Source organism: Pithys albifrons, chromosome 17 (assembly GCF_047495875.1).
Source record: "Pithys albifrons albifrons isolate INPA30051 chromosome 17, PitAlb_v1, whole genome shotgun sequence".
Lineage (NCBI taxonomy): Eukaryota > Metazoa > Chordata > Aves > Passeriformes > Thamnophilidae > Pithys > Pithys albifrons.
This window is the reverse complement of record NC_092474.1, coordinates 7,252,941-7,279,302: the sequence shown is the minus strand read 5'-3', so window position 1 is coordinate 7,279,302 and position 26,362 is coordinate 7,252,941. Positions and strand designations below refer to the sequence as shown.

The following is a 26,362-nucleotide window of genomic DNA, read 5'->3' as shown; positions in this document are numbered from 1 at the left end:
GAGGCATTCCTGGGGACAGCTGGGCTTCTCACACCCAGCCTTTCCATCTTGGAATTGTTCTGCTCTCCAGCTCTGGGGGGAAATGAGAAGCAGTGTTCAGGATGTTGTGAAGGGATCCTGCCCAAGCATTCCCAGAGAAAAAGGGGAGAAATGGATACACACGTGAGCCTCAGGCCCTGGTCCAAGGCAAGGGAAGATCTCGGAGAACTGAGGCACAAGCCCCACGTGTGAGCTCCAGGATGATCCCAAGAAAAGGGCACATCAAGGCTGAAAAGGCACATCCAGGTGCAATATAGAGGGACATGGAACTGGAACTGCCACCCTGGAAACAACCTGGCTTGTACCAGCTCTGCCAGGAGAGATGGGCTGGGAAAACAGTTCCTTTGGCCACAGCAACAGGGTGATTGAAGGACACCTTCCCTTCCCCTGACCCGTCCAGCTGCACTTGGAGCTGGTTCAGATCACATCTCATGAGTCAGAATTCACCCAACCCAAACACAAACTGCGCAGGAATTCACCCTGAAGAGAAGTCAGGGAGAGCTTCAAGGTTTTTTGCAGATAACAAACCTGTCCTTGAGCCATATCTGAACATCTACGTCTGCATCAACACCGAGAGCATCGGGAGAACAAATGTGTTTGCACTCACCTGCAGGGGGGCAGCTGGGAGCGAGTGGGAGGGGCTGGCAGTGCCACCACGGGGCAGGAGGGGCTGGCAGTGCCACCATGGGGCAGGAGGGGCTGGGCTGGCAGTGCCACCACGGAGCAGGAGGGGTTGGCAGTGCCACCACAGGGCAGGAGAGGCTGGGCTGGCAGTGCCACCACGGGGCAGGAGGGGTTGGCAGTGCCACCACAGGGCAGGAGAGGCTGGGCTGGCAGTGCCACCACGGGGCAGGAGGGGCTGGCAGTGCCACCACAGGGCAGGAGGGGCTGGTAGTGCCACCACGGGACAGGAGTCAAAGACAGGAGACACCAAGTGTCACCACAGCACTATCACTTTCAATCTTTGTCAAAGTTCTCAGATTGGAGCATCCTTCCCCCTCCTTCCCTCCCTCCCTCCCTCCCTCCCCAGGCCCAGCAGGGATTATAAAACACCCAGAGATGGATGTAAACTGTGAGACGTGCTCATAAAACCATAACTGAGTCTTACCCAGGGATAATCCCCTCAAAGCTGAGCTGCTCCACATCGGATCGCCGCGGGTGGACGTGGCTCCCGAGCTCGGGCTCTGCCCCTTCCTGCTCTGCCCAGGATTATCTCCCTGCTGGGCCAGAGCCTCCACATTCAGCCTGTGGGGCCTCCAGTTCAGCTGCTCTTTGCTGGGGGTTCCCCAGCACTGCCCACCTTGTGCTCATTTCCTGGAGAGCTGCGGATCCCTTGCCAGGGCTCAGCCCCAGGAGGGACGGAGGGGACACTGTGGAATGTCCCTTCAGGTAAAACCCTTCACGTTGCAGCCACACAGGTGAGTTCTGGGAGCAGCTCCCTGGTGGGAACATTCCCAATGGCTTTAAGAAGGACAAACCTGTGTTGGTGGGCCTGGAATGAGCCTGATGTGCAAATCCAGGCCAGGGACACCTTCCACTGGCCCAGGTTGTTCCAATCCCCATCCAGCCTGGCCTTGGACACTCCCAGGGTTGGGGCAGCCACAGCTTCTCTGCCCAACCTGTGCCAGGGCCTGCCCACCCTCCCAAGGAAGAATTTCTTCCCCATATCCCATCCAACCCTGCCCTCTGGCAGTGGGAAGCCATTCCCTGTGTCCTGTCCCTCCATCCCTTGTCTCCAGGCCCTCCTCAGTCCCCCCAGAGCCTTCTCTTCTTCAGGTGACCCCCCCCAGCTCTCCCAGCCTGGCTCCAGAGCAGAGGGATCCAGTCCTGGAGCATCTCCATGACCCAGATGTCCCCCATGGAGCTCCAGAGGGAGGAAGGACAGAGGAAGGTGGTGCAGGAGGGGCAGGGAGGGCTGGGCACCCCCAGGGTGGAGGGGCAGCACCTGAGAGCCCCCCAGGGCTGGCAGCAGCTGGGAGGGACACAGGGAAAGGCTCCAGCACAGCCTGTTCCCAGGACTCTGCTCCAGAGGCTCCCAGCATATCCAGCTGCTCCCCTGCAGCTCCTCCTCCCACAGGGCTCTGCTCCCAGCTGAGCCAGGCTGGGAAATCCAGGCCCACAGCACAGCCCTGCCTGCAGCTGGAGAACACAGGAACTGACAAACCAGCTTAAGAAAATGAGCTTTATTTTTTTTAATTATTTATTTTTCCTTTTTTTTCTTTTTTTTTCATTTCTGCTGTTTACAGATATGTTTTATTTCTCATAATACAGCTTGGCAGCAATAAAAACAGAAATCCCACTGCAGCTGAACTAAACCCCATAAATACCAGCCCAGAAAACAATGGACAACCACCACTATTTCTATACAGGAACTATTGTTTTAATGTCACATTTTGACAATGGTAAGTGGTCTACAGACTGTACGTGGGCAAAAGGCAAGAAGTGAGTCCTTGAAACACCAGATGGAGAATAAACAGCTCATTATCAACATTTACATGATTCACATCAAATTGATGACATCCTAAATGTATTCCTTTTAAAGGATAGAAATTTCTCAATAAAATATTACATTTCATTTAATACTCTGGTACAATACTTCATACATTGCAGGAAAAAAAATAAATGCAGGGTCTACTCCACTTAGTAAGAGGATCCTTTTTCATTAGTCTTTAGTATTGTAATAAAAAAAAATCACAATAATGTCATAAATAAACAGGCTTGGAGTTATTAATTATGTTTCACTATTTAAAAGGGAGAAATTAAAAATTAATTTGCAATAATGAAGTTATGGGTAGAAAATCAAAACTTGACAACACATTCTAGTACCAGCTGTGAATTCTCTCATCCCAACAACCCAAAGGGAAACAGGTTTGTGTCTGTGTTATTTGTCCTGGTTAATTGTGTTTCCAACACACCTTGGAAGAGGGAAAAGGAAAGTTTGGTCAGGATTAATAGGAGGACCAGTCAGGACTAACAAGTTAGCTGAAAATAAAGGTGATGCTCTAAAGCATTAAGTGATTGAAATCTGCAGCAAATTCCTGCTGGCATAAATTCCTGTGCTTCAGGAATTGGGCTGAATTTCCCTTGTGGAATAAAGTCTTCTCCAAGAGAACACTTCAGCCCTGCATCCCTTTGCCACTCAGTGATCCAGAACAGGCTTGGAAATTGGTGCTTCAAATGGAATTCTCTACAAACCTCCCCAGAAATCCACGACACCCACACTCACTGAGCCCCCCTGGACCAAAGGATGTTGCTCTTTGTTGCTTCATCTGCCAGAAAGCCCAGCCTAAAATTTATTGGCTTAAAATAATTTCAATTATTTCTCATCATTATCCCTTAATTCCTTAACTATTTTCCTTTAGAAACCCTCCCTCTCTCTCTGGTGTGGGGAAGGTGCCACATTTTCTGGGGCATTTTCTGGGCTCCCCTCTGGAGTCTCCAGGGCAGAGAGAATTCATTTCTTCCCAACCCTCCAGATCCTGCTCCCCCCTCACTGCCATTCTCCCACCATATGCTCCCCAGGATTAATGCACATTCTGCAGCAAGAATTCCCTGCTTCTAAGGACAGAAAAAACCTCAAAATAAGCCCCTGAGCAGCTCAGCTGAGGCCACGAGGCAGCACCACGTTGGCCACAGAGCCCATCCCTGCCTGCACAGGGCAAGCCTTGAGGACACACCACGTGGATGGAGCCAGAGGAGATTCCCTCAGGATCCTTCCCTCCCTCCTCCTGCCTGCCCAGGTTGGAGCAGAGCAGCTCCAAAGCCAAGCCTGGGCCCACCTGGCTCTGTGAAGTGCAGAATTTGTCCAACTCTGCACCAGGTTTTAGGCAAACATTGAATTGCTCTCCACAACCACCAGTGCCCAAGTCTGAGCCCTGAGCAGGAGGAGGGAGCTGGGACAGGGACAGGGACAGGGACAGGAGGGGACAGGGACAGGGATAGGAGGGAGCTGGGACAGGAAAAGTAGGGAACAGGGGACAGAAGGAAGCTGGGAAAGAAGGGAATGGGGACAGGAGGGAGCAGGGACAGGAGGGAGCAGGGATAGGAGGGAGCAGGGATAGGAGGGAGCAGGGGCGACAGAACAGGCACCTCCCACCAAAGGGAACAGACTCCTCTCTCATCCTCACCCATCCGGATCCAGAAAGGGCACAAGTGTTTATAAGGCCATGCCAGTAACACCCATTCTGGTGTGCTGGTGACAGGAGTTCCATAATCAAGCCCAAAGCCCCCGAAGACAAAAAGGACAACAGGCAAAGTAACAAAATGCTGCTCAGCATTAACAAAGCACCTTCATTCAGTTCAAACACACTGTTCAAATATTTGAATTTGCAAAGCACTCCCAGGGAAAGGAAATGTAACTTCCCACTTAACCTTTCCCAGAGCTGCACTAATTACATTCCAGGCTTCAGCAGAATTCCACCAGGAGGGCCAGGAACACAATTCCATGGGCCCTGTTTCCCTGCACAGCAGCTGGGGCAGTGCCACCCCCTGCATGGAAATGGGAAGCATTCCTGAACACCCCTGAAGGCACAGAACTTCCCAAATCCACAGGAAAAGGTGGGGACCCCCCAGGCCCCACCCCCTGGTCCAAGGATGGGGCAAAGGGAAGGAACCCAACCAGTGGCAGCTCATCAGCTCTTCCTTCTGGAGTCTCTGAAGGGGCTTTTGGCTCATGGACAATCAGAAGTGGTTTCAGATTAATGAGATTTTTAACTGGGACAGCAAGTTCCAGGCAGCTCCAAAAGGCACTTGGGGGGGGCAGTGACAAAGTCGTGCCTGGTGACACCGGCGGTGGCCTCACTGCCCTCCCACTGCCTGTCCCACTAAGGCAATTCCAGAGGGTTCCTCCATGCTCTGCCTTCCCACACAACTGCCATGGAGCCTCTCAGACCAGCACAAAGCCCTCCTGAAACCCCCAAAGGCTCCCCAGCTGCCCCCTCCCAGCAGAAGGGACGGGGGAACTGACCCCAGGGAGCAGCAGGTCACTGGTGCCACTGGTGTCACTGGTCTCAAGGTGCTCCAAGGTGGCCTCGTGCACCTTTTTAACCTACAGGCTCCTGTTGCAGAGATGAACACAGACAGATGAGCACAGACAGTGTCCTCACAACCCCCTCAGTCCTCTGAGAGACAGCAAATTTCTGCTCTGGGTGGAGAGATCATGGAAAAGAAATGTTTGATGTAAGAACTACTCAGTGGGGTTTGAAATGCATCAGGACTAACCTGCTCACACAGTCGGGCCATTCCACTGGTTCCCAGCACTCAAGGATTGTTCCCACCAGGATCTTACATTAGTGGAAAGGATTTATCCATGTCACTGCTCTGCCCTCCCCTACCCACCCCCTCCCCCAAAAATCCCACAATTCCTCAAGTAAGGAAAAACCCCCACTAATAACCATACTGTGAAACAAAAATACTATTTAAAAAACACATGGATGACAGTCCAACAGTTTGCAGGATTCAAAACTGACTCTACAAAGTAGTTGTCTACATTGTAGAAAGGATTTCCTTTTATTTGGAAAACGAGCAAATCAGGTATTGGAGAGAAGAGATAAAACCAATCTTGCCACGGGCTGGAGTTTTGCCTATTCTTGAAGGATTAAAACCGTAAATAAAAAGGTACCAAGCCCTCAGAGTTCACTGTTCATATGAAGCTTCCTCCATCTCTTTCTTGACCTTTTTAAAAAGCAGATTCATTTCTGAGAAAGGAAAAAAAAACTATTTAGGAACAAACCCCAGTGGTTACTTGTTATTCTGACATTATAGAGAAGTGCTCGATTTTGACTCCAGAAAGGCTTAAACTCCACCCAAAGTCTCAGACCTGGCTTAGGAACTGGGTGGGGCTTTGGCAGTAGGAGGTGAGATTATCAAAATTCAATTGAAAGCAGCTTCTGGGATTTAGGCAGGGATGAATGAGAAGCATTTTGGGCATTAAATGTGTGTTTTTCCTCCAAAGCTGGACCCCCACCCTGGCCAGACTCACCTGCCTCGGCACAGAAGGCTCTGAACATCCTCTCATCTGAAACTCTTCTGCTGTTGCATCAGCCCCACATTTTCATAGACTCTAGCACTATCTTCTCTCATTCTGAAACAAAACCAAGATTCAGAGTCCTAGGAATGCAGCTGGAGTGAAACCCCACATTGTTCACACAGCACAGCTCAGTGACAATTCTTTTGCTCGATTTGTGTTCAGAACAAGGCCCAGGGGACAGCCCAGGGCAGGCTCTGGGACAGCTCAGCCCCATTTCAGGGCCCTGCTGAGGCAGCTCAGCTCAGAACTCCCCCCAAGAGCAGAAAAGGACTCACTCTGGGCAGGTTGGGGTTGGGGTGCAGGGGGGCAGAGGGCTCTGATCCCCACTCGTCTGGTCCGACAAGGAGTATTTAATGTTTGTGTACTCGTGGCCTTTCCTCTTGCTCTTCTGTGGAGCAAACACAGCAGAGAGCCAGGGCTGCAGTCAGTCAGTCCTGGGAAACAGGCTTGGAGGCAGGGAAGGCACTGCAGGAGGAACTTGCACTCCAGTGTCCTGATTTCTCACTAATAAACTCCAAAACTGGCATTAGAGTGACCAGCATTTGATTGGCCTGTCTTAGAAACAGAGTTAACAGGTTTGGAATCTCTTTAAAACAACAGATCATAAGGGTCTGGATTAATTAACAGCCCATTATCTTTTACCCTTCTTGCACAAGAAATTAGATAATATTAAGGAAATCTGAGATCTGGGGAGGGGGAGGGTAGGGGAGGAGTCCACTGAATCATTTAAGGAGGAGATTTCACTTAATAATTTAAGGAGAGGATTCCTCCTCATAATTTAAGGAGAGGATTCCACTTGATAATTTAAGGAGAGGATTCCACCTCATAATTTAGGGAGAGGATTCCTCCTCATAATTTAAGGAGACGATTCCTCCTCATAATTTAAGTAGAGGATTCCTCCTCATAATTTAAGGAGAGGATTCCACCTCATAATTTAAGGAGAGGATTCCTCCTCATAATTTAAGGAGAGGATTCCTCCTCATAATTTAAGGAGAGGATTCCACTTAACCATTTAATTCTTAAGCACAAGGAACTGAAATACAGCAGAGGGTTCCCAGGTTCAGTCCCACCTTTCCACAACCCATTGGTTATAAACCAGCAGCCAAAATGCCAGGCAGCAAACAGGGCACTGTGCTCCTATTGAGGTGCTGCATGACCTTGGGATCAGCTCAGGTGGTTAAAACTTGGTTGTAATAACACCAAGTTCATGGGTTCAGTCCCCTCTGTGGGCCATTGGCTTAAGACATGGACTCACTGATCCTTGTGGGTCCCTTCCAACTCAGAACAGTCTGTGATTCTGTGATTTTCTATTTATTCTACCCCAGTCCTTGCTGCTGGGGGCAGCCAGACCTGCTCCTCCTCAATCCTGCGCTGCAGGGTCTCGATGTAGTGCTGCACTGCCATGTAGATGAACCTGTACTGGGCCTCTGTCTGCACCATCCCCGACCGCTGCGATCTCACCATCTGGATGGTCTTGGGCACATCGATGTCACAGTCCACACCTGGGGAGAAGCAGCACACACTGAGGGCACTCACAGGAACCCTGGGACACCTCTGGCCTGGGGGTTTCTCTGCTGCTCCTGCCACAGCCCCAGGACAGCAAAGGGACCCACCTTTTTCTCTGATGATGTCAATGAGAATGTCGATCACAATGAACGTTCCCGTCCGTCCAATCCCAGCACTGAAAACACAGAGACAAGTTGTTTGTTCTGCTCTCCCTGGACAGGCCCCAAAACAGCAGCCCAAGGAAAAGCCTCAGGGGAGGCTCCCAAATTATGGCCAGAGCTGAACCACACAGCCAAAAGTGACCAGAGCCCTCAGCAGGGAGGAGACAGAAATCAGCAGCACTCACAAACAGCCCTGAACCAGAAAAAACCTTAAGGTCAGAACTGAGATTTCCTTGCCTTATAAAAAGTGTCCCATTTATAGGGCCAGGCTGAGGAGAGCACTCCCAGGTGGGATGGGACACTGGGATTTCAATGATCCTGCACCTGAAATGTGCCAGCCAAGGTTCCACCTCCTCTTCCAACACCATAAATTGTGATTTACACATACAGGCCCCCTCTGAGAGCCAACTGCTTTGAAAGGAACCACGTGGCACCCTCCCAGAACACGACATGGTGCAGGACACAGTGCCAGCAAAACCCCCTGGATGGATGGAATTCCACCTGGATGGATGGAATTCCACCTGGATGGACGGAATTCCACCTGGACGGATGGAATTCCGAGGAGCCCCCAGAGAACACTGTCCTTTGTCACTTCCAGGCCAGCGAGAGGAGCAGCCCAGCCCAGCCCTCACCTGCAGTGGACCACCACTGGGCCAGCATCAGCAATGCTCTCCTGCTTGTGGTGCACCTCCTCCAGGAAGTCCAGCACCCCCCCGGGGTCGCTGGGCACACCGTGGTCGGGCCAGGTCCTGAAGTGGTACTGCCACACCGTCCTCTCCGTGTTCCCCTGCAAGGGACAGCACAGGGAGAACAGCCCTGCAGCACAGCCTCAGCTGGCACAGCTTCTGGGGCACAGCTGGCACAGCTGCTCAGCACCCACAGCCCTCAGAGCAGGGAATGAGCCAGAGCCATCCTGGCTGACAACTCGCTCACTCAATGCTGATTATTTGTCTCTTAGAGGGTTTGTTCTGTTCCCTGATCCAAACTGTTCCCTAACCATTCTAACTCCACACTGACTGTTTCCCTCCTCACCTTTTTAGTCCTTTAAGTGACCCTTCCACACACAACCTTTCCTTTTGGTGCAACCACCTCCATGAGAGGGAACGCATTCCTGGCTGGATTGAGGTGTGAGGAGTTAAAAGCATCCTCCCTCTTTGCACATCCCCTCCAGGCTCTGCAGCAGAGCATCTCCTGCCAAAAGGCTCCTCAATTATCCCAAGGACACAGAGGGAGATGGATGGAACCAAACATGGGCCCTCAAAGAAAGACAGGGCTCAATTTATGAATCTCTCGGTGCTTTTATTGATTCCAGAGAAACAGCCAATTTCTGCCAATTTTTGGAGGGGGATCTGCAGCCTGAGCTGGAAGGGCAGAGTTGGGGCCACACTCACCTGGCCCACTTTGGAGAGTTTCAGCTCCCTCAGGGTGTAGTCATGGGCTGCACTCTCCTTGACATTCCGGACTCGCATCACCCCGTACTCCTTCAGGGAATACTCATCAGGCCAGTACTTGACACATTTACTCTGCAAGAGTTGAAACCCAAAGACAACACAAAAGGAATGATCAGTCAGCAAGAAGAGGCTGCTTTGCAAACTGATTTACATGTTTCTGGAGGTTTAATTTCAGGATACACAGAGGATAATTTCTGCCACCAACTGCTGACAAGGGAAAGCACAACTCAGGGGGAAATTTCTCCTCTGGATCATTTCAAACAGGTAATTTCTCCTCTTTTGTGACCACATTTAGAACCACCTTTTTGCCTGGAGATTTTAAAAACCTGGAGATTGAAATGCTGGATCTCCATCCAGCTACAGGTTTCAAAATCCTGAATTCCTGCAGAAAGCTGAAGCCTCACAAGGTTATCCTGCTACCAAACCCCAAACAAATAAAGACAATTTTTAGCAGAAATTCAGCTTGGGTGTTTGCTTTTCCATGCCTTGGAGCAGGAAGGACTCACACAGGTGTAATTCCACCCCCAGGGAACTGGGCACACTGAAGCCTCTGCAATGTAAAGCCTTTGGTGTGATGCTTCTCCAGGCAGCTCATCTTTGGCCAGGGATAAATTCCACCCTCTGAGAGATGGATTCACCCATTGCCACTTGGATTTGGTTCCTGTGACAGGTCAGGAGGGAGCAGCTCCTGGGAATGCAGCATAAAATCAGAAATTACAGCAGGTGCAGCTTCCAGCAGCAGCAAGCACAGCCCAAACAGCAAATCTGCAGGGAAATCTTGGCTATTTGCAGCTCCTCCTGCATATTCATGAGCAAACACAGCCCAGGGAAGGTCCTGCTGCCAGCCCAAAGCAGACAGAGATGGCTGAGAACACACTTCCCAGGCTTTTTAGGCAACAAGCTGCTTTTCTGTGCTTTTGGCCCCTCTCCCCCTGTCACAAGGGCTGGAGCTACAGAAAGGATGTTCATCTTGGTGGTTCCAACAGAAATAACTTGCAGTTTTTTCCACACCCAACTCTGAACACGAGAGCAGTTGGTAGAGCAAGTCTGAGCAGTGACATGATGTTAAAATTAGCTTCATTCTGCCAGAGGGGTTGCATTTATTACTGGCTCCAAAAGTCCACTGTTCAATTCCTGAGTGTTTGCTGCTGCTGCAGAAGTGGCTGCAGAGCAGAGAGGGCTCCCAGTCCCTCCTTTCTTGGGCTCTGTGCCCCTGAGGGTGCCCAGGGTGCTCCTTCCTGCACCCCTGAAATCTTGGCCTGGCATAAAAAGCCTGGCTTTGCTCTCAGGGCTGTTATCTGCAATTCTTTCAGAAGTTAAATAGGCAGCAAAAAACAAGGAAGGGGAAGGGAAAAATCCTCAATGCAGCACTGATGGAGTGATCAGGCAGTGAAGTGTTTTGGGAAGAATAATGGAGAAGCTACAGAGGACATGAGGCCATTCAGGAGGTTATTAAAAATAATAAATGACCTGAAGGAAAGAGAGGTGTATTCAAGGCAACTCTTCCAAAACAACCCCAGAATTTATTTCTTCTCTTCCAAACAAAGAACTAGGAGGGATGTCACGGGGAAGGGGGAGCTTCTCCCTCCTTCAGTGATCTCTCAGGAAGGAACCACAAATCCTGGCCCTTTATAAGGGGGATGAATGGGCAGAAGTTTAAAAGGCTAAAAAAGGATCCACAGGACAAAGTCTAAACCAAACCAAGGCAGCTCTGACACCTCAATTAGGGGGAGAAGCCCATCAAATCCACTGGTTTACCTTCCCTCTCTCCACTTCTTTTGTGGTCATAACAATAACTCTGGAGTTCTCCTGGAACACCATCCTCCAGAAATCATTCACTGTGTTCTGTAGGCAACCTTGAGTAGCAATGTAGCTTTTTTTTGGCTTGGAGTTGTTGCACTTGGTTTCAAACTCAGGCTGGAGAGGAAAAAAACCCACAGTTCAACAAATAGTGACAAGACTCACTTGGACTCAGGTGAGTATCTTGAAAAGGAGACCTGGGATGTGCCCACAGGGCTCCTGGAGGGGAAAATGGACTCACCATAATAATATTAGCATTGATATAGTCTGAGACAGGTTCATTGGGGTCACCATCGTGGAGAACAACTCTGGTGTGATCAACTGCAAGAACACACATGGATGTCAAGCACTGGCATCCTGCACTTGTGAACACACAGAAGCCTTTAGGTTGTCAAACTCAGGACATCAGTGATTAGAATATTCCAGATCTCCTCTTTTGCCATCTCAGGCCATGACAAGCTGGACCAAACCAAGGCTCCATGTCCCCTGGGAACTCAGAGCTCATGGACAGGCAAACAAACAGCCTCGGGATTTGCACGTTGCAGTTTCATCTCACAAATTAATCCTCTTAAATTGAAGCATTTCAGCTTGTTGAATAACAGTTTAGGGCTGGGAGGCTTTGAAATGAAAGCTGAAGATAAAAAAATCCCCAACAGTGGGAATGGAAATGTGGATATCTCCAAAGAGCAAGTGCTGGAACACAAACTGGACATCACAGGGCACAAAGGGGAAATTATCACTAAAGAGAAGCAAAGCCCAGTGGTGCTTCATTAACCCTCTGTGGGGGTTAAGGAGATACAGCCCTGAAGGGTGGCAGGCTGAGGGCACAGACAGGGCAGCACTTACAGGGCAGGATGTTCTTGTATCTGTTCTTGTTCTTGTTCTCCTGGCGCTGCCCCTCCTTGCGGCTGTAGAGCAGTTTGCACTCCTGCTGCTGCAGAGTCTGGGGAGACACACAGGGCTGGGGACAGGGCTGGGGACAGCAACAGGGCTGGGGGACAGCAACAGGGGACACACAGGGCTGGGGACAGGGCTGGGGACAGGGCTGGGGACGGGGCTGGGGACGGGGCTGGGGACGGGGCTGGGGACAGCAACAGGGCTGGGGGACAGCTCCAGGGGCAGGGGACAGGGCTGGGGACAGCTCCAGGGGACACACAGGGCTGGGGGACAGCTCCAGGGGACACACAGGGCTGGGGACAGGGCTGGGGACGGGGCTGGGGACGGGGCTGGGGACGGGGCCTGGGACAGCAACAGGGCTGGGGGACAGCTCCAGGGGCAGGGGACAGAGCTGGGGACAGCTCCAGGGGACACATAGGGCTGGGGGACAGCTCCAGGGGACACACAGGGCTGGGGACAGCAACACTGCTGGGGACAGCAACAGGGCTGGGGGACAGGGCTGGGGGACAGCTCCAGGAGACACACAGGGCTGGGGACACACAGGGCTGGGGGGACAGGTCCAGGGGACACACAGGGCTGGGGGACAGCTCCAGAGGACACACAGGGCTGGGGGGACAGGTCCAGGGGCAGGGGACAGGGCAGGGGACAGCAACAGGGCTGGGGGGGGACAGCTCCATGGGCAGGGAACAGCACCAGGGCTGGGGGGACACAGAGCAGCTCCAGGGGACACACCCAGGGCTGGGGGGACACAGAGTAGCTCCAGAGGACACACCCAGGGCTGGGGACACAAAGCAGCTCCAGGACTGGCCCAGCAACCACAAACTCTCCTCCCACAGGAAGGGCAGCGGAATAAGAGAAGGACAAACAGGGACATCCAGAAATCCTCCCAGTCCAGGAACAAACTCCTGTGGGGACTTCTCCTCCTGGAAAGGAGCTCATTTCTCAGTGCCTGGGACACAGTTAATGTGACAGGGACAACAGCAAGTCCATGCTGTCCCAGCCATGCTCCTTAGTGGCAAAAAGAAGCTGGAGGGCCCAGAATTCCAAAGCTTTGTCCCAAGTTTTAATCCCCAGAGCAGCACTGGCCTAAAAGGAACCCTCAGGCTCTGGAAGCTGCTCCCCTGGTTATTCCAACCCTCAAGACTCTTCCAGAGATTGCTTTTACTTCAAGCTTGGCCATGTCAGGCAGTTTTGCTCCCTCCTGTGTCAGTCTCTGTCGTTATTGCTGCCTCTCTTAATGACCTGGGACAATTAGGCTCATCCCAAAGGCAGGGGAAGCAAAGGAAGGGAGGAGGGATGCAAAGTTTTGTGCTTGTGAAGCAAAAGACAGAGAGCACATCCCTACAAAAACATTTCTTGTGGAATCCAAGCAAAGGCTAAACTTTGAGCAAGTTAAAAAATGGAAGCAATTAAGTGTGTGGAAACCACAGTTTCAAAGCCATCTCCCTTCCCAGAGTTAATTATTATTGCCTGGAGCCTCCCCGAGGAGACATCCAGGAGCAGCAGCGACTCCTAACAAGCCCATTAAGGGATGTACACAATGCAACCATCAATCTGCAACATCCTCCTCCATCCCCCTGCAACACCCAAGCACAAAGCTCCCCAAATCACCATTTTTCAGGAGGAAAAACATCACAAGGACTGTCAACTTTTCTGTCTGCCGTTTCACGGGACAAGAGGTACATTCTTGCCTGAAGACAAGTAATTTATAAGCACCATCTGGGCTGGCAGCTCATAAACAGCACAGACAGAGATGCATGGGCAGCCTGGAGTTTGCTCCCTGCCTCCTGCCACCAGGGGGGACAGCTGGAGCTTCCCTGAGCTGAAGGGGAAAGGATGGCACTAAAACTGCCAGGAGGCTGTTTCAGCTCCAAAAGGAATGAGGTTCAGTGCTGAGCTCCCTGAGGGCAGTGAGGGGCAGAGAGAAGTGCAAAGTCTCACAGGGAAAAGCTTTAACTTCTTCCATTTCCTTCTCCTGCAAGACTTTTCCTTGTTTGAAGGACCCACTGATAAATCCACTGCAAGGCAAAGTTACTCAACACAGACCGGAGGTCAGGAAAGTCTTAACTGGGAGTGAACAGCTCAGTCATGTTTTGGCAAAGCAACAATCCCTTCCTGAACTCCCAGCCAAGAGAGTCCCCTGGTTAACTCAGAGCTCCTGGTAACTCAGCACAGTTACAGGAGGGGAAGCCAAATGGGCACATTTTTCCCATTTTTATGCCTTCTGAATAAGAGTAAAACATGTCCAGAGACTCCAGGGCAGCCAACAGACCCCCTGTGCTCAGCCCCACAGCAGGCACAGGCACAGTGCCCATGGCTGTGCCACCCTGGGATGGAGCACACACCACAGCAGGTCATTCCCACATGGAAATCCATCCAACATTCCCAACCCCCCAGGGCCCAGCTCCAAGCTCAGGTGTTCAGTTCTGCAGGAGAAGCAACCCAGAGGCTGAGGCCAAATTACCTCCAAACAGCTCCCAAGGGATCTCCCACCCCATGCCAGGACAAAACAGATGCCCAAGGCCCAGCAGTGGCCAGAGCAGGAATTCTGACCATTCTGGCCATCCAGGAGAGAGGAGAAAGATAAATCCTCATGTTCTCACTTCCTACTGCCACGAGCTCACCCAACTCCCAGGGAAGTGTCACCTCTTGGTAACTCCTCCACTTTTCATGGATTTCTTCTCCTCTTCCTGGCCATAACCTCAGAGCACAGTCAGTACATTCAGTAATGGATATCTCTGGCCCAAAAAGAGTCTCTCCAAGAACGGTGGCTTTGCAAATCCATCACTACTCAAGAAGTTTCTCCCAACAACATCACAGCCCAAACCAGCCTCTGGCACAGCCCCAGCACTTCCCAGTTCCCTGTTGCCACCTGCTGGTGGAATTCCAGACTCCACCGGTGGTTTCCTTATGTTTGTGTGTGATATAAAACCAGGGCATGATACAGACCCTGGGAGTGTCCAAGGACAGGTTGGAAGGGGCTTGGAGTAACCTGGGACAGTGGAAGGTGTCCCTGCCCATGGCAGGGATGAGATGAGCTCACTGAAATGGACCTTAAAGCTCATCCAGTTCCACCCCTGCCATGGACAGGGACACCTTCCATTGGCCCAGGTTCTCCAGCCTGGCCTTGGACACTTCCAGGGGTGGGGCAGCCACAGCTTCTCTGGGCACCTGTGCCAGGGCCTGCCGACTCTCCCAGCCAGGAATTCCTTCCCAAAATCCCATTTAACCCTACTCTCTTTAATTTGAAGCCATTCCCCCTTGTCCTGTCACTTCATGCTCTTTCTGGGAGGAAACTGGAATTTGGGATTGGAGATTGGAATTTTGGCTGCAGGGCAGAAACGAAACACCAAAATAAACCCAAGGAATACATTTGGTCAGTGCTGCTTCCTCTCAGAGCTTGCTGCCACTACACAACAGCTCTAAGATCCTCAAATATGCCCATCACAAGGCCACAAACTCCAGGGCATGTGCTGACTGAGAAATCCCACAGGAGTTTCCTTAAAGCCAAAGGTCCCCAACATCCCAAAGAGCAGAAGGGCCTGATGGACTGTTCTGGTGGGCCACAGTGGCACATGAGGCTCCCTCCTGGTGGGGAGGATATGCAGGAGGGACTGTGCCAGGTGCTGGATGAACAGCACTGGAGAACATCAGTAACTCTCCTATTTCAGTCCCCAGGAGCAGAGCTGGTAAAAATTAAACAGGAACAGGAGGTGACGGCAGTGAGAACAGGGATGTGAAGAGACGGAGGGGGAGAGGCAGAAAACAACAGGAGCAGTCACAAAGCTTGGGGTTCAGTGCAGGTTTAAGAGCACAACAGGGGGCCCTGAGGTACCTCGAACTCCTCCCAGAAGCCCTGCTTGACTTTGTCCGTGGTCTCGGCCAGCTTGCTGAGCTCCCGCACGCGGCTCTCGATCTCGGCCGCGTTGATGCGCGTCGTGTTCAGGGGCTGCCACAGCACAGCACGGGGCACAGAGTAAGGGACAATGACACACAAACCCCTCAGCTGAGGGGGTTTCTAAAGCAATTTGTGCATCCAGGACCCTCCCTGGACTTCAGAGCTTTGGAGCTCATGCAATGAGGGGCAGCAAACAAGCGCTTTTAGTCTCGTGGGGTTTATTTTATTCCTCACATCTGGACTCTCCCTGCAACCCTTAAGGACCACAGTGACACTGGGAAGTTCTGACACATCAGAGACAAGATGATCCCTTTACAGGCATAGAGGAAATTGTTTCCATTTAAATGACTTCACCACCCAGTTCCACCAAGCTTAACTCTATTTTTGCACTAGGGAAGAAAAAGCCTTGCAGGACACACAGAAAAGCTGCCCTTGAAAGCTCAGGGGTGTCCTCTCCATTCACTCACCTGTTTGAGCTGCAACACTGTGCCCAAAGTCTCCACCATGGGGTTCTTCTTGTAATGCTCCACCAGGTCTGTCAGAGAGTCAAACTTCTCCCCTCCACCCACGTCGTATTTCAGCTCCTGGGGAGACAGAGGCTCATCAAACACCCACCTGTCACCCCACACCACCCTGACAGCACCTTCAGGCTGGGCATGGCACCAGACAGCAGCTTTAAAACTGCAGGGAGAACACCAATAAAACCCTCCTGCTGAGGGATGGCAGAGCCTCAGTGACAGAAACACCGTGGGGACATCACTCTTCTGGTCACCTCAGTGAAAACCAGTTTCTCTGGACTTCAATCAGCTCAGGGTGCTGAGCCACAGTATTGGAACCCAGCAATTAGGAACTGGAATTGATTCCCAGAGCTACAGGTGACCTGGAAGGCACCTCCCTGCTTTTAGGGAGCAATGCCAAGTTATTCTCCTCAATGCCATAAATGCTACCAGTAGTCAGATCAAATCAAGGAGGATTTCTTGAAAAAAATCAAAGTATTGTGGTAGTTTAATTTTTACATGGTTCTGGTAGGCCATTTCCAAACTGTTTCTATTATTGCACTTTAGTTGTTTTTATACAATCAAGCTGTTGCACTGTCTTTTAGCACAACAGAAGTAAAAGAAAATGACAAAAATCTATGATTTTTTTTAATGCAGGAACCCATTGGATATATGAAAATATCAAGACCGAAATTTAATAATATTTCAGTGAAGAACTACTCTACATGAAATTCAAGATTTGGATGTAAAAGCATTCCTGGGAGTCAACACTTGCACAGACTGTTGATTGTCCTTCAGGGGCAACCACAGAAAGTGCCAGGAGAGAGACATCTTTGGATGGATCTGTTTGCCCAATGTTGTTATTCTATGTATTTTCATGTATTCTTTGTATTTTCTATGTATTTATATGTATTTTTATATGTATTTTAAAGGTATACTTTGATTGTCTTTCAGGGGCAACTAAAGAAAGTGCCAGGAAAGAAACATCTGTGGATGGGTCTCTGTTTGCCCAATGTTATTTTTCTATGTATTTTCATATGTACTTATATGTATTTTATATGTATTTTAAAGGTATATTTTTATACTATTCATCCAGGACTCTGCAACTTATGGGGGTGACAGTGTGTGTGTGTCCCTTAAGGTCTGAGGTGACTGATGAATGAGTCCTTAAGGACCAGAGAGCCCCCTGTATAATGTGGATGCCTCGTAACCAGTGGAATCTCTCCATGTGTGTGAGGTGAACTGCTGACCAATAGTGTGCTGGCATGTTGGATACAGGAGTAGATAAAAGTGAAGGTGTTACTCCAAATCAGGTCCTTTCTCTTTGGTGAGCCTGAGCTGTCTCTGCCTCCTCGACCGCCGCTAAGACAATCTACATTACCCCGACAAAGGGTGACCCCAACAGCAGCTCACTCAGGAAGACTCAGGAACATGAGAAGCTCCCCCCAGCAGAGGGTTTTGGAGCCCCATTTTGGTGCAATCAAACCCAGCTTTAGCAGAAGGCACTGACAGCACAGTGTGACGTGGCAAGAGCCCCAGGAAACACCCCCGATGGAATTCTGGTGCCACCAAGTGAGCCCATTGGCTCAAACACCACAAGGTGAGGAGGAGGGAGGTGGAGGGAGATGCTGCTATTCCAACCCCCCAGCCCATGGAATTGCTGCTGAAGGAGCCCCTGGGGGCCGTACCTGGCAGTGGATCATGACGTGGGTCACCTTGGACTTGCCATCGTTGCTCTCCCCTTTATCATCTCCTGTCCTCACAGAGAGGACAAAGTCCCCAGGGTGGCTCTGGCTCTCCCGCACCAGGAAACTCCCATGTTTCCCTTTCTCTGTCAGGAGCTTTTCAGCTTCTCTTCCAGAGAGATGCCCATGAAACCACCTTTAAATAAAGACATGGAAAGAGACCCTGCTCATCATTCCAGCCATGGCTGAATAAATAAAATAAATAAATAGAATAACCCCCTCATGTTCCCTGAGCATTGTCCAGCTCCAGAAAGGCTCAGTTTGTAAAAATTGCCTATCAAATAAGCCTTGGAAGTCCATGTGCACACAGGAGTGAAGGCACAAGCACTTCAAGCACTTCCACAAATGACTTCCACACTCTTTGACTTGGAGCCTTCACAGCACTCCCAGTGAATTAATTCCCTGGTGTCCAACAAACAGCAGCTTCCACTGCACTCCCCTCCTCAGCCAAGGTATTTCTTGCTCTTATTTCCTTCCTGAAGTCACATTTCCTGATAAACCTGTGGGGACTTCCCATCTTGGAGACCTTACCCTTCCATCCCATGAGGAGGTGGGACAGGATAATCCCAGCAAGGCCATTTCTGCAGGAAATATGGCCAAAAAAGCAACAATCCTCCCACCCCTATTAAATACAGATCATTCTGAGGAGTGAGAGGACTTGTTTGGGAATTTTTCCTTGGTTTTTTTATCACTTCTAGGGATAAACAGATGCTTGCTGGCCATAAAGGTTTGTTTCTGCCACCTCCATAATTCCTCAGGTTTAAAGTCTCAGGTTCTCCTTATTAACCACAATCCTCAAACCAGGAGTTGGAGGAATTTGAGGACTTGTTTGTCACTCACTTTTTTACACTGCTAGAAAAGTTCCAAGTTATAACCACAAGGTTATGCCCTTGGAATTCCAACACCTGGGAATTCCTTTCAGCTTCAGGAGAACCTCCACAATGAAACATTCTCCCAGTAAAAAAAGGAATTATTCCCTCTTTTTTTAGCTTTGTATCACACAAGGGAGAATGTTGAAGGAAACAGGTTCTGAGGCTTAAATTGCTTCACTTTTAACCAGGAATTTCCCAGAAATGACTCCCAGACAGTGGCCACCCTTTCATAGAATCATAGAATGAACTGGGTTGGAAGAGACCTCTGAGATCATCAATCCAACCCTTGATCCAACCCTACTGTGATCACCAGCCCATGGCACTCTGTGCCATGGGCTGGTGATCACAGTAGGGTTGGATCAAGATGTGGTGGATTCTCACTCAGTGCCACGTCCAGTCTCATCTTAAAAACCTCCAGGGATGGAGAATCCACCCATTCCAATGCCTGACCACTCTCTCTGTATACAATTTCTTTCTAATACCCAGCCCAAACCTCCCCTGGCAGAGCTTCAGCTGCACCCTCTTGTCCTCCTGTTGGTTCCTGGGAGAAGAGCCCAACCCCACCTGGCTACAACCCCTTTACAGGAAGCTGTAGAGAGTGATGAGGTCCCCCCTGAGCCTCCTTTTCTCCAGTGAACCCCCCCCAGCTCCCTCAGCCTGTGCTTTGTGTCCCCAGCTGCAGTGCCAGGGGCACAGTGAGGGGCAGTGGCACCTTTCCGAGGTGGGGTCGGCGCAGTTGAGGGGGTACTTGAGCTCGATGACGTCTCCATTCTTCTCCTTGAGCTGCCCATGGTGCTCCATGTAGTACTGCACCAGCTCTGCCAGCGTGGCAAACTTCTCACCCCCATACAGGTCATAGTAGTCCCCCGTGTTCTGGATCTTGATGTGGGTCACAGCTCCGGTTCTCCTGGGGGTGGGAGCACAGGGAGAGCCCCCAGGCAGTGGGTGGCCAAGCAAGGCCTGTCACATGCAGAGTTCTGGAGACATCCACACCCAACCCTGAGATGAGCTCAGGGGGTTAAAACTTGGTTGTAATAATGGCAAGGTCATGGGTTCAATCCCCTGTGTGGGCCATTGACTGAAGAGTTGGACTTGATGATCCTTGTGGGTCCCTCCCAACTCAGAACAGTCTGTGAATCTCTCACATCTACAACTCAGCACTGCAGAGGAGCCCAGTCAGTGCACTCTGAAGGTGCTTCAGTGGCTTATGTGTCCAACAGCCAGGGAAAACAGGACAGAAAGCTGTCCTGAAGGGACCATAGAATCACAGAATCAGCTGGGTTGGAAGAAACCTCCGAGATCATCAATCCAACCCTTGATCCAACCCTACTGTGATCACCAGCCCATGGCACAGAGTGCCATGGGCTGGTGATCACAGTAGGGTTGGATCAAGATGTGGTGGATTCTCACTCAGTCTCACCTTAAAAACCTCCAGGGATGGAGAATCCACCCATTCCAATGCCTGACCACTCTCCCTGTAAAGAATTTCTTTCTGATATCCAACCCAAACCTCCCCTGGCAGAGCTCAAGCTGTGCCCTCTTGTTCTCCTGTTGGTTGCATGGGAGAAGAGACCAACCCCCACCTGGCTACAACATTCCTTCTGGTAGTTGTAGGGAGTGAGAAGGTCTCCCCTGAGCCTCCTCTTCTCCAGGCTAAACAACCTTGAGGCCAGTGTTGAACTCTGCAGCCTCAGGCTCCATCAGGAACCCCTCAGAGCCCAGAACTCCTCACACAAACACAATGGGAAGGGGACAGAATTCAGGATCCAAAGAGACCCACCAGGGCAGGTTTGATGAGATCTCCCCCAAGCTCCTGAGGTCCCTCCTCAGTGAAGAGCTGCCTGTCCCTGCCTGTCCCTGGTGTCAGCCTCCTGCTCCCACAGCCCCAGCACCAAGCAGGAACAGCTCCCTGCAAGATTCCCCTCCTGTGCCTCCAGGCCTGTTATCTCAGGAGCATCGGAGCACCAGAACTCTTATCACCAATCCCACTTTTCCCTTTTCCTTTACCTGCTTCCTCTTGCTGTTCCTTCCCCATCCCCATCCCTGACACACAATGTCAGGGGACAACCAGCACAGAACATGCCTAGTTGGGAAGCTGAAAACACACCACAGTTGTCCTCAAAAACTTGCTGACTTTTCCTGCATGAAGGGAGGCTGGAGAGCATTTCCAGCACTTCCTTGATCCCTAATTCCCATCATCTCTGCTGCTTCCAGATGCTTATCAGATAGACTTCTAAAGAGCTAAAAGCAAAGCTGTTAGCAATCTACTTCTGCTTCCCCTGAGCCTTTTTGTCTCCCTGAAATCAGAATTCCCTCCTCTCCAATCTACAGTTACCCAAGTTGGGTAAAATTTGAGAAGCTCCTCAGGGAAAATGGGAGAAAACAAAGAGGAAAAAACAAACACTAAAAAGTGATTGATTTGTGCATTTTATCTCTTCCAAGCAGTTCAGCCACAACTCTTTCCTTGCAGAACAGCATTAAATGAAGACTTTTATGAGTGTGGGGAGAAAGAGTGAGGATATTTGAGCTCACCTGACAGAGAGGGTGAAGTCTCCTGGGTTGCTTTTGCTGGGCCGTGCCAGGAAGCTGCCATCCACCCCTCTGGTCAGCAGCAGGTTCTCTGCCTCCACCCCAGTAATGTTTGGATGAAACCATCTACAAGAGGGTCAAAATGAAGAATCTGAATCAATCCGTAGATCTGGTTTTCAGAGTTAACTCACACAGCATCAAACAGAACAATTCAACAGCTTCGAAAGGAGGCAGGACTCAATTGTGGTGCTCAATTAATAAAAATCTCCATTCATTATTCATTTCACGTTGCATTGCAACTTGATGTGTGGGCAAGAGATGCTCTGAAAGTCAAAGAACTCCATCTACACCTGCTGGGTTCAAATGGTATCAGAGACACACGACATAAACACAGACCAGAAGTCCTATTTCCTCACTCCAGGAAGGCACAGCACACAAAGGAACTCAAAGACAAACAGGAAAAATACCTAAAAATAAACCAAAACATCCCAAGTGCCCCTTGACAACATTTTAAAGGTTAAAAATGCACCAAAACCTCATGTTTCAGGGCACAGGCAGAGAGGAGACACGAAGAAGCTCCACTTGTGGCCAACCTGCTCCTCTTCCACCCTCTCCAAGGAACTGGATAAATCTGGGGTTGGATAAATCCCCTTAAATACAAGCCCAGAGGAATCTCAGCTTGATCTTCACCACCCACAAAGGGCCCTGAATGACTAACCCAGAGCCAAGGCTGGATCTGGGCTGTGGCCAAGAGGATCCATGTCCCACCTCTGGCATGAACTGGGGGAGCCTCATCCGGAGCCACTCTGTGCACACCTGCCCTGCTCCCACTGCAATTCCCGGTGTTTATTCCAGGTTTTCCTGCACTCCTGCAGCTCTGAGCAGCATCCCTGTGCTCTGGGGCAGAGGCTTGGCCTCACTTGGCTTTGCCAATTAAGGGAGCACCTTTAATTTCAGAGTTAATCAGGAAAATGCTCGTCCCTGTGCCCTTCTCTGCTGGGCAGGAAGAACCGAGGCTGCTCCTCTGGGTTCTCCAAAGTGACCCAAAACACTCCACAACCAGTTTCTTTGGAGATATGGGAGTGTTACAGCTACAAAAATTTCCATGGCATTCCTGAGCCTTCCTGAGCCAGTCAGCATTTTGGGCTAAATTGCTAAATCAGCAAAATATGAGAGTGCAAATCTAAATTTAGGGCTATTAATTCAATGGCTTCAGCAATTCCTGCTCCACTGAAAAGCTGACAATATTCCCAGCAAGGCCTTCTCCAGCCTGTTCTCTTCACAAAAGGAGTCTCAGGGAAACATCCTGGAGAGTTTGAAAGACTCTAGAATATCCCAGGATTACTAATGTATTAAGTAAATGATTTTTCTTGTCAATATTACTTCTTCTGCCTAGTTAATAATATTCCACTCACACCAAGAAAATCCAGGGAAAACTCCCTATTTTCCACTGGAAAACCACAAAAAAATCAAACCTCTGCAGCACAGGAGAGGGAAAAGTATTGAAACACTTCCAAGTCATCACAGTAAATGGGGATGAATTAATTATTAATGTTACAAGGATCTAATGAGTATTCAAAGGTCAAGCAAAGGTCTGGTTTGGTGCAGCATCAAAAACCAACTGCCCAAGAATCAGTGCCTGGGATGAGCTGAACACATTTCAGCACAACAGGTAAGAGCTGAGAATATTTAATATTTACCACACTCCCACTCCCAGAATTTTACTTCCACTGGGAGAAAACAAACAGAAATAACACACCAAAGAAGTGCAGCCACATTTTGAACTGTTCATGAGCTTTTTAATCTGTACAGGACTCAAGAGAAACCTTTGCAAGCTTTTGAGTTCATATCCAAAAATATGCAAACATACAAAGGGGAAATGACTGCAATTGGTTCTCCAGATTTATTATATGGTGACATTCCCTAAACCTTAATTAATAGAGTACCTTCTGTATCTTATAAATTCTAATGCATTTGGAAGTAACTGCACCCAAGTTGTTAAAAAGATGTGAAATCACAGGAAAAGATGTGAAATCACAGGAAAAATACTAATTTAATGTACAGGGGGGGACTACAAATGACTTGTTATTTAACAAGCATTTAAAGGAGAGGTTATAAAAATGCCACACTGCTGAAACCCCCAACTCTCAGCTCCTCCTGAAGATGCCCAAAGCCAAGTGCAGCAAAGCAAAGCTCCACCTGGGAGGGTGATGGGGTTTATTGCACTTTATATAACTTTGGTTCTGATGGCAACTTGTCCTCCTGCTCCCTCATGCCTGTATTTTTGGCTGTGAGTAGGAAGGTGCACTTGTCAGGCCCCCCAAATAGCAGAGTGGGGGTGTCAGAGATCCCTGCGGGCGGTTCCGGCCGCGGCCCCACGAGCTGCATTTGAAGTGTTGCCACCACAAGTGTCCTTTGAACCTTGGGCTGCATCCCTTCCAAAAAAAACTGGAGGAGAGAGCACAGCCCCCCCAGTAACACAACCCCCAGCCAGGACCTTCTCCTGCACTTCCTTTTATAGGGATGGAATGCATTTTGGGCCTTTTATCCTGCTTTCCCTGTGCAGGCTGCCCCAGGAGCAGGTGCAGAGCCCTGGCAGCCAAGGGCAGTAAATACAATCACAGGAGTAACACAACACACACAAACCCACACTCTGATTAAACTGGCTCCTCACCATCCCTGCAACACACCATTCCCAGGCCCTGATTAGTTTACAAGGTGAAAGTGGTGGTAGAAAAGCAGGGTCTCATTCACTGAGCTCAGGGACATCAGCTAAGCAAGGAAATCATTCTTGGTAGGAAATCATTCTTGGTAGGAAATCATTCCTGGTAGGAAATCATTCTTGGTAGGAGATCCAGCCTTGCCACAGTTATCCCTTTTTGTGTTACCAAGGTCCAGAGAAGCCCAGCAGGCTTTGTGCTCCCCATACTGCCAGCACAGTTCCCTCTTCCCAAATAGAAAAGAGGAATCAATACAACTTTCCATCCTGTGATTGGGTTTTTCGGACCACCTCTTGAAGGGCAGGAGAGATGAAATCTGTCCTGCCCCAGCTGTTACAACCCCAGCGCTGGAGGCACTGATGGGTGTGTTAATTACTCCTATTTTTAGGCTCATCAGTTGATGTTTCTTATGTTTTTTTCGGCATCCCTCACAAGTTAAAGTTGCCAGCTCTGAGCAGAAACAGAGGATTCCTCCTCCTGGCAAGCAGGAAGTTCCCAAGCTTTTCCAAAAGGTAACTTGTATCCTTGTTCTGCCAGGAAGGATACAAGTTGTGAGCAGAGACATCCAGAACACCCAACACAGGCTGGAGACCCTCCACGTGCTTCAAAAAACCCCAAACTCGACTATAAATGGCCACAGACTGAACCCAACCCATAAGGATTAAGCAGGACAAGAAAGAGGACAAGTCACTGCTGAAGAAATTAGTTTAATAGGTATTGCTTATTAATAGAGATGAATTAAGGAGGTGAATCAACTGGAGCTGTGGCTGCCCCATCCCTGGAATGTTCAAGGCCAGGTTGGACAGGGCCTGGAGCACCCTGGGCTGGTGGGAGGTGTCCCTGCCCATGGCAGGGATGGGATGGATGAGCTTTAAGGTCTTTCCAACCCAACCCATTCCGTGACTGTGAATCTCAGAACAGGGATGCTCATAAAGGATGAAGGTGTTTATACCCTTTTCGGTGACAGTAATTCCTCTCAAGTCCAACACTCACCCAAAGCTCTGAGCCCCAGAGGGCACCCCGTGCCAGCCCAGTGCCAGTTATCCCGAGGGCAGAGAGGAGCACTCGGGTTCGGCTGTTTATCAGAGTGAGAGCAGGTGACCAATGCAGGGCTCAGGACACTGCACAGCTGGGGCACAGTTGGGGGGCAGGAGGGCCCCAGCCCTGGGCAGGTGCCACACAAGAGGGATTCATTCGCCTCCTGGCTCACAGGAACGCGGGGAGACCCCCCCGAGCCCCACGCAATCGGTGGGGCCGCGGCTGCTGCACCGGCAGGGCAGGACCGAAACCACCGGGACCCTCCGCCTCCCGCCGGGACACCCCCGGGGGCGGGAAGGGCTGCAGGAACAGCGGGATCCCACCGGGAATGGGCCGGGAATGGGAAGCGGGGGATGCAGGATCGGGGGAGGCCATTCGGGAATGGGAGGCGGGGGATGCAGGATCAGGGGGATGCAGGATCAGGGTGATGCAGGATCGGGGGGGATGCAGGATCGGGGGGGATGCAGGATGGGGGGGGATGCAGGATCGGGGGGATGCAGGATCGGGGGGATGCAGGATCGGGGGGATGCAGGATCGGGGGATGCAGGATCGGGGGGATGCAGGATCGGGGGGATGCAGGATCGGGGGGATGCAGGATCGGGGGATGCAGGATCGGGGGGGATGCAGGATCGGGGGGATGCAGGATCGGGGGATGCAGGATCGGGGGATGCAGGATCGGGGGGATGCAGGATCGGGGGATGCAGGATCGGGGGATGCAGGATCGGGGGGGATGCAGGATCGGGGGGATGCAGGATCGGGGGATCCCCCCGGGAACGCGCAGAGTGGGAGGTCGGGGGTGCAGGAGCGGGGACACCCCCGCGGGAGCGAGCGGGATGGGCACTGCCGGAGCGTGTCCCGGGGGTCCTGCCCATCCTGCCCGTCCGTCCCCGCACGCCCCGTGCCCGCACCCCCGGTGCCCGCGCCCCGCTCACCTCCGCGATGTCATCTTCCCGCGGGGCGCGGGCGGGTGGCGGAGCCCGTGCGGGCCGTGCCCGCCGCTCTCACCGGGGCCCGGCGGGGCCTGCGGGCAGCGCCAGCAGCGGCCTCGGGCCCCGGAGCGCGGCGAGCGCGGCGCGGCCCCCCCGCGTCACCGCCCGCGCCGTCATCGCCCCGCGCCCGCCCCGCCCCGCACGGGGGCCCGGCGTGCCCGCACAGCGCACAGGCGGGGCAGGGCGGACGGC

General features: G+C 51.1%; 1 protein-coding gene across 1 annotated transcript; it reads right to left on the bottom strand.

The window, feature by feature from the left end:
* Positions 1-2,216: 2,216 nt before the first annotated feature.
* PTPN11 (protein tyrosine phosphatase non-receptor type 11) lies at positions 2,217-26,291 on the bottom strand. The gene is made up of 16 exons (XM_071572432.1): positions 26,114-26,291; positions 21,427-21,549; positions 19,607-19,801; positions 17,966-18,158; positions 16,248-16,364; positions 15,718-15,831; positions 11,832-11,928; positions 11,227-11,306; positions 10,944-11,102; positions 9,126-9,257; positions 8,367-8,521; positions 7,681-7,748; positions 7,418-7,569; positions 6,343-6,455; positions 6,020-6,121; positions 2,217-5,735 (listed from the first exon to the last, which is right to left on the bottom strand). The coding sequence occupies exons 1-15, from the start codon at positions 26,125-26,127 to the stop codon at positions 6,052-6,054; spliced, it is 1,782 nt and encodes a 593-aa protein (XP_071428533.1). The 5' UTR covers positions 26,128-26,291; the 3' UTR covers positions 2,217-5,735; positions 6,020-6,051.
* Between the last annotated feature and the right edge of the window lie 71 nt (positions 26,292-26,362).